We start from the raw sequence: 12,761 nt of genomic DNA, 5'->3' as shown, positions 1-12,761 counted from the left end.
CAGTCCCATGATAGTCATTAAGTGAGTTAATCCTGAGATTTGTGACCTCCTGCTATTTCTCCATTAGTTTTGCTTGTCAGAAATCAACTGGGAACGTCCCAAATGATTACCACTGTAATCTATGGGACACTGTGACTGCCATAAATATGAAATGGTTGCCAAGCACCCAATTCGTGATCACATGGCTACAGGGACACTGGACAGTCTTACGTGTGAGAAGTGGTTGTCACTTTTTCAGTAACTGTCATAACTTTGAATTGTCGCTAAATAAATTGTTGTTAAGTGAGGACTTCTGTTTTCAAGTAAGTTACACCCAGCTTGCTACCGGCCAATAAATAAATCCATCCAGCCAGTCAACATTCTCATTGCAATTGTTAGCACATGAAAAGTATCTTCTTTGCTCTTCAGAGCGGACAGATTCCAAAGAGCATGCCATTCTATAGTTCAGTGAGACACAAACAATTCTACCATACTGGGATACTCGCACACTGACATTCCCAAATATGCTCACAACTACAAATGTAGAAGCTTTTACTTTTGATTTCCTGTTGGCGTTTTTATTTGTGGATCCACAGCATTAATCATTGCACTGATTGCTGGCTGTGACATTCAAAAACTTGCATGATTCAGTTCCTCGATATCTCTTGGACCTCCGCCTCCCACCTCTCCAATAAGATCAGTTTATTTTTGCATGTCCTTGCCCAGACTTCCATATCTAGAGCTATGGAAGCATACCTTCATTTTAGTACAGCATTCTTTTGGACATTTGAATGGTACCCTCCTGACTGACATTTGCAAATTCTTAGCTATTCAAGTTCTGGAAAGTTGAATTAGGTATTTTACTAGTTGAAATACCAGTGATACATACATGAAATGAGGGTGGGGTAAGGGTGGACCACAGCTGTTCCCAAACAACTATTGTGCTTTTATAGTTTTGTTTTCATTATAGTTTGCTGTGTTTAAATCTGAGCCAGGGAGAAAGACTTGTAGGCTGCTAAGAGTTAATTGTGATTGGAGTGGTTTATAAGCTCAATAACAACTTAATATGTCTTAGCTATAATTTCTTTAAACGGTGCGTTTAAAGATTGTCCGAACCAGTCAGCTATTAGTAAGGCAAACACAAGTTGATCAGAAATGAAAATGACAGCTTGTAAGCTCCATCTTGTGGTTGCTCATGGAAAGAAACATATACAATGAGAATATTTGAGTTGGTAGATCAAGAAACATATTATGAACAAGAACCATTTGGGAGCATTAAGTCTGGATTGGAAAAGATTTCCAAATTAAATAGAAAGCAGACATCTGTCAGTTCCATACCAAGCATTTCCTGTTTTACCTTCTACTTGAGTTGGCATTCAGTTTTGTGGAACCATAGCTCTGATGTCTCAAGCCTACTTTCATGAGTTTATAAGCTTCGTTTGAGTTTGAAACTTGAATCCATTGTAGATCTTTCAAGAAACAAGAGTATTCATTAGTTATGGAACAACAACAAAGCCCTATAAGATATATAATCCTACCATATACACGTTAAACTCGAAAAATTAGAATATCGTGAAAAAGTTCATTTATTTCAGTAATGCAACTTAAAAGGTGAACCTAATATATGAGATAGACTCATTACATGCAAAGCAAGATAGTTCAAGCTGTGATGTGTCATAATTGAGATGATTATGGCTTACAGCTCATGAAAACCCCAAATCCACAATCTCAAAAAATTAGAATATTGTGAAAAGATTCAATATTCTAAGCTCAAAGTGTCCCACTTTAATCAGCTAATTAAGCCATAACACCTGCAAAAGGTTCCTGGGCCTTTAAATGGCCTCAGTCTGGTTCAGTAGGAATCACAATCATGAGAAAGACTGCTGACCTGACAGTTGTGCAGAAAACCATCACTGACATCCTCCATAAGGAGGGAAAGCCTCAAAAGGTAATTGCAAAAGAAATTGGATGTTCCCAAAGTGCTGTATGAAAGCACATTAATAGAAAGTTATGTGGAAGGGAAAAGTGTGGAAGAAAAAGGTGCACAAGCAGCAGGGATGACCGCAGCCTGGAGAGGATTGTCAGGAAAAGGCCATTCAAAAGTGTTGGGGACTTTCACAAGGAGTGGACTGAGGCTGGAGTCAGTGCATCAAGAGTTACCACACACAGACAGATCCTGGACATGAGCTTCAAATGTTGTATTCCTCTTATCAAGCCGCTCCTGAACAACAAACAACATCAGAAGCATCTTACCTGAGCTAAAGAAAAACAGAACTGGTCTGTTGCTCAGTGATCCAAAGTCCTCTTTTCTGATGAGAGCAACTTTTGCATCTCATTTGGAAAACAAGGACCCAGAGTCTGGAGGAAGAATGGAGAGGCACACACTGCAAGATGCTTGAAGTCCAGTGTGAAGTTTCCACAGTCTGTGTTGATTTGGGGAGTCATGTCATCTGCTGGTGTTGGTCCACTGTGCTTCATTAAGTCCAGGGTCAACGCAGCCATCTACCAGGAGATTTTGGAGCACTTCATGCTTCCTTCCTCAGACGAGCTTTATGTCGATGCTGACTTCATTTTCCACAGGACTTGGCACCTGCCCACACTGCCAAAAGCACCAAAACCTGGTTCAATGACCGTGGGATTACTGTGCTTGATTGGCCAGCAAACTTGCCTGACTTGAACCCCATAGAGAATCTATGGGGCATTGCCAAGAGAAAGATGAGAGACATGAGACCGAACAATGCAGAAGAGCTGAAGGCCGCTATTGAAGCATCCTGGTCTTCCATAACACCTCAGCAGTGCCACAGGCTGATAGCTTCCATGCCACTCCGCATTGAGACAGTAATTGCTGCAAGAGGGGCCCAAACCAAGTACTGAGTACATATGCATGCTTGTACTTTTCAGAGGTCCGATATTGTTTTATGGACAATCCTTGTTTTATTGATGTAATATTCTAATTTTCTGAGATTGTGGATTTGGAGTTTTCATGAGCTGTAAGCCATAATCATCGCAATTATGACACATCACGGCTTGAACTATCTTGCTTTGCATGTAATGAGTTTATCTCATATATTAGGTTCACCTTTTAAGTTGCATTACTGAAATAAATGAACTTTTGCACGATATTCTAATTTTTAGAGTTTCACCCATAAATGTAATTGGAAAAATAGAATTCAGAAATAAATATCTGATTTAGCAACATTTTGCCTTTGAAATTAAGTGTTACTTCACACATTGGCTGGTTCTAGATTAGTCATACATGGGGGATGTAAATAAGCTTCAAGAACAGGAACTTTTCCCCACATAGCTAACCTCAGAGTCCTCACATTGGAACCTCAGATGTGTGTGACTAAGATCGTACACTTAAAGAGGAAATAATTGTGGAGGAAAATCAGCAAGAACACAGGATAGATTTCCATGCCCATCAAGACACCATACCGCCTTGTGCAAAGAATAATGAAGTTACAAAATATATGTCAATCTGAATGAATCTTCTCTTTGAAATCAAGTTGAACAAAAATTATTACATAAGCGATGACCTAATAAATGCCAATGAAGAGTTAATAATTGTTAGTAGAGGTACTTTTAAGATAATAGTATGCATCTCTGGATTCCTAAATAGCAAGATTTGGTTTTAAAAAATGGAATAAATTAAATCTACTCATTATATAAAGAAATTCCAAATAAAATGTTCAAACAAGCGAAGGTAAAAGTCAAAGATTAAAAATACTATCCTGTATCACATTATTCATTTTACAATGACATCTATATATATAGCATAATTTGATGCATCATTTTAGCCAAAAGAAGCCCATCCCATATTGAAAGAGGACGGTATTTGTAAGTTATTGAAATTATAGTCAATTGCTAAAAATTTCATTACCTTTTACATAGGAATACCCTTTTATGTCCAGGGCCAAGCGCAGCATTTTTCTCTTCTTGTCATTAGATATTGGAAGCAATAAGTCATAAATGCACTCATTGTAAATTTCAAAAAAAGAAACCCAGACTGAGAATTTTACACCACTCTGGTCTTCAAAGTCAGACTGGTCTGCTTCTTTTTCTGGTTCTTTCTTATCTGGCAAAAGATTGGAATAAGTTATAATGTAAAACCATATTATTCAGTAGCGGGCAATTGGTATGGAGGATACAACCTCAGCTTGGATATATTACAGTTAGCTCTTAGACTTTGCCAGCTACAGCAATGAATTCAACAATGTGACAATCACTTTTTACACTAACATCAATAATGCTTGATTTGGCTTTAACATGTTATACAGACCCAGAGTTTGTGATTGGCACGGTACAATATATGCAGAAATTGTCTGGACTCTGTTCACTTCTTTGTCCTGATCCTACCAATCCCTTGAAGAATGGTCCCATCACACTATTCCAAGGTCGAGGGTGGCCTTGGTGACACTAGCTGTACATCATTTGTGAACCCAACCGTCTTCAGTAAACAATGGTATAGCAAATGAGTATGAGCCACCTAACTTACCTTCACAATTATCTGTTGTTCTACTACTGTTGCTGTTGCAATCTACCTGGAATTTAAGTCAGGAACAAAATTTAGATTACCATAAATACTTTGTTAGAAGTTTCTCTCCATCATCCCTTGTATCTTAATATTCTGCGATAACCAAAAACAAATAAAATCAGATCACAGAGCATTCACCTAATGTGTACGGTGTCCATCAATTGTAATATAACCCCTGAATATCACCCAAACTGACAGAGAGGAGGTGAGGCATATGCATCAATCCGTCAATCAGGCAATATTTTAATCCTTGTCCTTACATTCTATTAAATATTTCCTTATTGTCAAACACATTATTTTTTCTGGGTTTATTTACTAAAAGCTGCTAAAAATGTGTGTGTGTTTGGTGTTTTTTTTTTTGGAGTCACAATACCTCTTTCAGGAGGCGAAGCAATAAATTTTTTAGAGATATTTCTTCTCGGACTTCTTCTTTAGACAGATTTCTATAGTCTCTACATCGATGGGGCTTGAGATTCATATCAGGATACAGTTTGTTTTCAATGCTTTGAAATAACATATCCAGAGTCCTGGGGAGAATGCCTTTATCTTCATCTGTACCTGGCATATAGAATTTAAGACTTAGGTAGAATTCCAAGCTGTTGGAGCAGAGATAAAGAAAGCTTGAACTTTTTGACCAAAATATATTTTGAATGACTGTTATTATCCCCCAATCTGTTGCTGTCCAGGTATGTTAGACCCTAGCCTCTGTAACTCCTGGCCAAGGAAATCCAAAATATTTGCTGGACCCGGATTGCAGAAGGCTGAACTGGAGCCATCCTTCAGGCAAATACAATACAGTTTTACAACAGACAGCATATATGGATTTGCTTGGCTTTTAAATGAATAAAAAGCACCAAGTGTTTTTACTGCTTGGAACTCACTTAATTCATTATATAGTAGTGAGCCCTATTTGCATTCAGTGGGGCTTACTCCCAGATTATATGTTAATTATATTGATTATATTGATAATTTCTTTGCCACCAAAAACAAAACAATGGAAAACATTCCATGAATTCAACTCATTCATTAGCATTATATCATTTAGACGGAAAATGTTTCCTTGTTCTTTTCTCTCCTCCTTTCTTCCTACTGAAAAACACTTGTGAGTCCTGAGATAGCATTTTTTTTAGCTGTTTGCATTTTTCCTGGCCAGATGTATCAACACTGACATGGCCAGCATGGGGAAATGGAACACACCCTTCTGATTCCTGGATTTATTCATTCCTTATTACAAATGAGAATGCTAAAAGACTTGACTAAGACAACTGAGGAGTTTAAGATTAGAGCACCATGATATTAGATCCTGGCTTACTTTTCATTTTAAATATATACACTATTACAGTGACTGAATTCAAGAAGGGCACCTTCCGCCAGCTGAGTGAAAGGGCTATAACTGAATAGCAGAGGGCACATTTTGCATGCAAGACCCAATCTCTGCCAACTACTGTTTGAAACTTGGGTTGCAGAGATAGGAAAGATGCCTTAACGGTTTAAAGTACCCATGTTTCCCCGAAAATAAGACCTGGTCTTCTTTTTTTACCACCAAAAAGACACCAGGTCTTATTTTCAGAGGATGTCTAATTACTGATTCATCTCACGGTGGTGGCACCAACAGCCCCACCCAGCAGGAACACGCTGGCCTATTTCTTCTGCGGCTGCTTGCCACCACTCGCGCATGTCAACCCCGGCCTCAGTTTCACTGTCAGAGGCCTTCCGGAAAGGCCTCTGCAGCCGATAACAGAGCTCCGGATCGATCTGGAAACAAGCGGCCGCAAAAGAAGGGGCTGAAAGGCAAGCAGTGTCAAGGTGTGTGAGGCCTGGTAAGTAGGGCAGCTCCACCACCACCCCATTCCCACTCTAGCTTAATTTTTACCCATGCACCTCGCCGCAGCCCAGAGTGGATGGGATCTTAATTAGGGCTTATTTTGGGGGCAGGGCTTATATTAGGCTCACATGTAAAAATCAAGCTAAGGCTTACTTTTGGGGTAGGTCGTATTTTCAGGGAAACAAGGTAGCTGTCAATGAAATATAGAAAAGTCTGAACTTTTCATCTTCTCAAATCTAAATACCCGCAAAAAAGTAACAGCTGGAACCGTGTAATTATTGTATGTCACTAAGAGAACAATAAGCAACCTTAGCTGAAATGTAAAGCTTAAATAAATCAAGGTTTCTCAGATGTACCTTGGTAGGTATGTGTTTTCCCAGCATTTGTAACACCGTAAGTGAATATTAGTCGACTGTGTCCCCTTAGGAAATCCAACACAGGCTGCTTCACAGCACCATCAAAGAGTTCTTCTTGTGTTGTTTTGGGCCCAAATACCTAAGAAATATACAAGAAACGTCTTTAAGTTTTCAATTATAAAAATTGCAGAAAATATATTGATTCTTCACTTTTAAAAGCTTTTCTGATTGTTTAATAATTCTGTTAAAACATCCATAACATTTTCATATTACTAATAAGGAAACTGGCCATACCTGGGAAAAAGTATACTTCTGCACCAATTGCCGCAGGTTTTTTTCACTAAGGCGAAATGTCTTGGAGCCTTTAGGAGCTTTTAATATAATACTTGTTGAGTCAACGACAGAAACACAACCCTATAAGAAAAATTGGGGGGCAGGAGGAGGGAAGAGAATCCTTTAGAACTATGCAAATAACATAATTTTAATGAAGTTTTGCTTTTAGCTCTTTTAGCTGAATAATACCTGAGTATCATGTTCTTTTTCCAACTCTAAAATTGGTTTGACCCGAAGGCAAACATGAATTCGTTCTTTGGATTCCAGGCTCTCTCTCTAATTAAAAGAAAAAAGTGATAAAAATCTGGTTCGTGCCCAATGATTTTCGAATGCTCCAAACTTACAACTGCAGAGAACATTTTTCCTCTTAGTCAAGCCTTTTCCCATAGTTCTTTCTCTTCATCTCTCTCATACACAAAGAATAAACTTTTCACTTTTAGCAAAGCCTTGTCAGTCCTTAACTATGAAAAAGCCCACTGGCTATTCCTAAATGCACTATATTGATACCTCTCATTTTTGTGTAACATGACAGCATGTAGGGTATTACTGTCAGCTATTTTTAAAAAATTTTAAATCCCAAGATTTTAAGCCTTTGAATTCAAGACATGACCATTGAAACAACAAACTTAAATTTAGGGCAGATGAAACTCCCCATTTGGTTCCACATAATTTCTGGAATATGTTAGTGTTGATTTTTGCCGCCATATTCTCAAGGTGTATCTTTTCCACCAGCAAAACAGTAACTACGTGCTTCTACCTTAACAATAAACTAGCATACGAAGCCCTAAGGATCTACTTAAACAACAATTTACTCCCCTGTAATCCCAATCCAAAGTACCTCGAAATATAACATTGGACTGGACTCTCTCCTATAAGACAACTTAAAAAAATAATAATAATAAAGATTGAAACTGTGTTAAGTCTTCTGTCAACACCTGACGAGTTAAATCAAACTGTTGAATCCATTTTACCACATTTACTCAAATATCCTATGCCATTTCCTAAGCCATTATTTCCCTAGTTATTTAAGATTTTTCTTTTTAAAAAATAATAATAATCTTCCTCTCACTGTGAAACAGGATCTTTGAGCATAAAGGAGATCCCAAGTGTGTTAAGGCCCCATTTCCAGGTTATAATAACATCTATTGATTATAATGTTTCTTGGCTGCTGTACACACTGTATATATTGCATCACGTTTGCAATTGATTTAATTGATTGAGGATTGTTCATCACCTCAAATGGGTGGTCATAGAAACGGAATAAATAAATTTCCAGTGTTTGTTTTCTTACCTGGCTTATATTGAAAGTTGAAGAAAAATCACCATATAGATTTTTTTTAACATCAGTAACATCCACAAGTTCAGGTCTTGGAGATAGCTTAACTGCTGAAAGAAAGGAAGGTCTGGAAACTGTTTGTTTATGCAGATCTGCCTCCATTCTACTAGAATACAAAAAAGAACTTGAAGATAGATTACCCAAGGCACTGTAGAGTTGACAATTATAGCATAGATGTATTTTTGCAAACAACTCAAGGGGACATACACATGGAACACATCTTCCCTCTCTTATTTTTTCCCACGACATAGCCAAAAAGGCGTTAAGAGTTGTTAACCTAATCTTACGTAGCTTTTTCTCTGGTAATATTACACTAATAACTAGAGCATACAAAACATTTGCTAGACCAATACTCGAATACAGCTCATCAGTCTGGAACCCACATTACAGATCTGATATTAACACAGTTGAGAAAGTCCAGAAATATTTCACAAAAAGAGTTCTCCACTCCTCTACTCATTGCAGAATACCTTATGCCACCAGACCCGAAATTCTAGACCTAGAAAATCTAGAACTATGCCACCTTCGGTCCGATCTAAGTATAGTATATAAAATCATACATTGCAATGTCCTACCTGTCAATGAATACTTCAGCTTCAATCATAACAATACAAGAGCACACAATAGATACAAACTCAAGGTTAACCACACCAAACTTGATTGCAGGGAATACGACTTCAGCAACAGAGTGGTCAATGTCTGGAATACTCTACCTGACTCTGTGGTTTCTTCCCAAACCCCAAAAACTTTAACCTTAGACTGTCTACTATTGACCTCACCCCTTTCCTAAGAGGTCTGTAGGGGGTGTGCATAAGCGCACCAATGTGCCTACCATCTCTGTCCTAACCGCTAGATAACCAATCATACATGGAGGTAGGGAGAAAAGAAAAAAAGGAAAAACATCATGGAGCAGAGAGTGATGGGAAGGATGGAAATCCCAGCTACAAAGTAGGAGATATAAGAAACATACTGTCAGGTCCCATATACAGTATTTCTATTGGGACGCTGGCATTCTGGTGGGAGGGGGGAGGATTGGAGAGATCTCTATATGAAGTTTTGTTTCTGTTTCCTGCATTGCCATTCTGTGGGACGGGTTTTGTTCGCACTGCTTTAAATTGCTGTTTTTAAGTGGGGAAATTTAGTTCCTGCCTAGACCTCTTGCTATCACAAGCCTTGCAATAAAAGCTCCTTTGGGAATGGGCATTGGTACCTACCTGATACGCCTGTTCTCGTCGAGCTGCATAGAGCATCCAGATAGTGGGAGGTGCTCCAGTCTTCACTCTAACAGGCTGAGCTATAATTGAGGAACGCTCCTCCTCCTCCACGTGACTCCTCCATGCGTTCCCCAGTTTTACGAAGGCGAGAAGACAACAGCTATCCTCTCATGTCAACTATATTACAAGACTCAACTCTGAACTATATACATCATTGGCGAAACAGGACTCCCCCCCCCCCAGACGGACCAATTAGGGTGGGGCTGGATGCTCTACGCAGCTCGACGAGAACGGGCATATCAGGTAGGTACCAACGCCCATTCTCCGTGGAGCTGCAGCGAGCATCCAGATAGTGGGACATACCAAAGCCTGGCTTGTCCTACGGGAGGGACTCCATCTGGTCCGGAATCACCTCTGGATCCTTTGCCACCTGTTGAAGGACTCGCCTGCCAAATGAAGCCTCAGCTGAGGTGTAAACATCGATTTTATAGTGGCGTATGAATGGAGATGGAGACGCCCAGGTAGCTGCTCGACATATGTCCTGAATTGACGCCTGAGTAGTCCAGGCAGCCGAGGTGGCCGCACTCCTTGTAGAGTGAGCGGTAATGCCACTAGGGACAGGAAGAGCCTGTGCCAGATAGGCCTTGGATATAGTAGCCCTAATCCAGCGGCCAACAGTAGACGGGAAAACCTTGCAGCCCAGCGTCTTTGGCTGAAAAGACAGGAATAAGGATTCTGATTTTCTGATTGATTGTGTACGGTAGATGTAAATACGAAGAGCCCTTCGCACATCAAGAGTGTGCCACTGCCTTTCCCTTTCTCGAGAAGGCTTGGGGCAAAAATTAGGTAGAATCAATTCCTGGGATCTGTGAAAAGCCGAGTTGATTTTAGGCATAAAGGCGGGGTCTGGTCTCAGGACCACCCGATCAGTGTGGAAGACACATAAGTCCTTTCTCATGGATAGAGCTGCTATTTCAGATATCCTTCTTGCTGATGTTATCGCCACCAGGAACACCACTTTGAGTGTGAGGAACTGAAGTGGCGCCTCCCTGAGAGGCTCGAAGGAAGGTTTAGTTAATGCCATAAGAACTTTATTAAGATCCCAGGTAGGATATCTGTGGATCACCGGAGGGTGCAGATTGGAAGCTTCTCTAAGGAAAGACCTTATGCGAGGGTGGTGGGAGAGTGAGCCAGAAGAGCTGCTAGCGATCACCGTGGCCAGGGCTGCGACCTGCCTTCTCAGAGTGTTGGGGGAGAGACCCCTATCTAGCCCGGCCTGTAGGAAGGCTAGGAGTTGGGCGATTGAAGGCGAGAGCGGATCAACGGACGACTTACGGCACCACTGACAAAAGATATTCCAGGTTGCATTATAAATCCGAGTAGTGGAAGGCCGCCTTGCTGCCAAGATAGTATTGATGACCTGGGCCGACAAACCCTCATCTTTTAGCCTTTCCCGCTCAACCTCCAGACGGCTAGCTGAAGCCACTGCGGGTCTGGATGTTGAAGAGGACCCTGGGACAGAGAGATCCTGTCAAGGGGGATCCTCCACGGTGGGGCCACTGACAGATTGCGAAGATCCGCAAACCACGGTCTCCTGGGCCAAAACGGAGCTATCAGGAGGACCTCCGCCTGTTCGAGGATCAATTTCTGAATCACCTTGGGTATCAGCGGGAGGGGTGGGAAGGCGTATAGAAGCCCGGTGGGCCAGGGGCAGCGCAGGGCATCGTGGTTCTCTGCGCCGTCGGCAGGATAACGAGAGAAGAACCTCGGTGTCTGGGCGTTGAGAGGAGATGCGAACAGGTCCACCACGGGCTGACCGAACCTCGCTGCTGCCTCCCTGAACAAGGAGGGGTGAAGGCGCCATTCCGATTGGTCCAGTTTGGCCCTGCTTAGCCAGTCTGCTTGGACGTTCGAGACCCCCGAGATGTGCTCCGCCCTGATGGATAAGAGATGTCTTTCTGCCCATCGACAGATTCGCTCGGCCTCCCTCATGAGACGAATGGAATGAGTGCCCCCTTGACGGTTGATGTGGGCTTTGGTGGTAGTGTTGTCTGTTAAAACCAGAATATGACGGCCTCGTACCTGAGGGAGGAAGGCACGCAGAGCCAGATATACTGCATGCAGCTCCAGCCAGTTGATGCTGCAGCGTCATTCGGTTGCTGACCAAGTTCCCTGGGCTGAAAGCGACTGCATGTGGGCTCCCCATCCGTAAAGGCTGGCGTCTGTCGTGAGAGTGACCCTCTGGGGTTCCTTGAAGAGATGACCTCGGTTGGTAGATGGTCTTGTCCACCAGAGAAGCGAGGCGAGAACCCTTGGGGGGACCTTCACCACGAGACCTGAGTTGCTCCTTCCGGAACGTTGGTAAGGCAGGAGGAACCACTGCAGGGATCTGGAATGTAAACGTGCCCAGGGAATAATTGATATACAGGAGACCAACTTTCCAAGCAACTTGGATAGGTTCAGTAACGAGGCCCTTTCATTTTGCCTGATTGTCTTGATAGCTTTTTGTATACTGGTGAACCTCTCTTGGGAGAGGAATACCCTCCCTTGAACCGAATCAATCACAGCTCCTAGGTGCGCTATACGGGTGGAAGGATTAAGCTGGCTCTTCTCCCAGTTAACGAGGAATCCGTGAGCCTGAAGCACTGAGAGGGTAGTCTTAGTGTCACTCTCAGCCTGATGTCGGGTAGGAGACAGAATAAGAATATCATCAAGGTAGCAGTGAATGCGAATAGGGAAGTGTCTAAGGTGCGCCGCCAGGGCCGCCAACACCTTGGTGAAGGTCCTCGGGGCCGAGACGAGACTGAAAGGAAGGGCCACATACTGGAAGTGTTGATTGTTATAGCAAAATCTCAGATACTTGGAACACGAGGGGTGAATGGGTACATGGAGATAAGCCTCAGAGAGATCGATGGAAGTGAGCCAGTCTCCCTTCCTAGTACCCTGTAAGATTGATTGAAGTGTGTGCATTTTGAATTTGTGATGAACAACATAGCGATTGAGCCTCTTTAGATCTAAAATGGGTCTCCAACCCCCGGAATGCTTCGGGACCAAAAAGAGGAGGGAATAAAAAACCCCTCCCCGCTGTGACAAAGGTACGGGCTGGATGGCCTTGATATCGGAAAGATGAGTGATAGCGGCCATGAGAGCCCGCTTAGTCGGGTCTCTGGAAAGGGGAGAAACC

General features: G+C 41.9%; 1 protein-coding gene across 1 annotated transcript in view; it reads right to left on the bottom strand.

Annotated features, from left to right (window-relative positions):
• Positions 1-12,761, bottom strand: part of KIF20B (kinesin family member 20B) — a 76,361-nt gene that overhangs the window by 55,915 nt on the left and 7,685 nt on the right. The window contains exons 2-9 of the mRNA XM_087964164.1: positions 8,319-8,469; positions 7,217-7,303; positions 6,989-7,108; positions 6,695-6,833; positions 4,887-5,071; positions 4,475-4,520; positions 3,860-4,054; positions 1,337-1,448 (exon numbers count right to left, since the gene is read on the bottom strand). Coding sequence (XP_087820290.1) covers positions 1,337-1,448; positions 3,860-4,054; positions 4,475-4,520; positions 4,887-5,071; positions 6,695-6,833; positions 6,989-7,108; positions 7,217-7,303; positions 8,319-8,465 — 1,031 coding nt within the window. The 5' untranslated portion in view covers positions 8,466-8,469. The remainder of the gene's footprint in view (positions 1-1,336; positions 1,449-3,859; positions 4,055-4,474; positions 4,521-4,886; positions 5,072-6,694; positions 6,834-6,988; positions 7,109-7,216; positions 7,304-8,318; positions 8,470-12,761) is intronic.

Source organism: Notechis scutatus, chromosome 4 (assembly GCF_049901735.1).
Source record: "Notechis scutatus isolate UNSWTSFEM ecotype Mainland chromosome 4, rNotScu1.2, whole genome shotgun sequence".
NCBI lineage: Eukaryota > Metazoa > Chordata > Lepidosauria > Squamata > Elapidae > Notechis > Notechis scutatus.
Note: the sequence above shows the minus strand (reverse complement) of the source record. Positions and strands in the feature narration are given on the sequence as shown.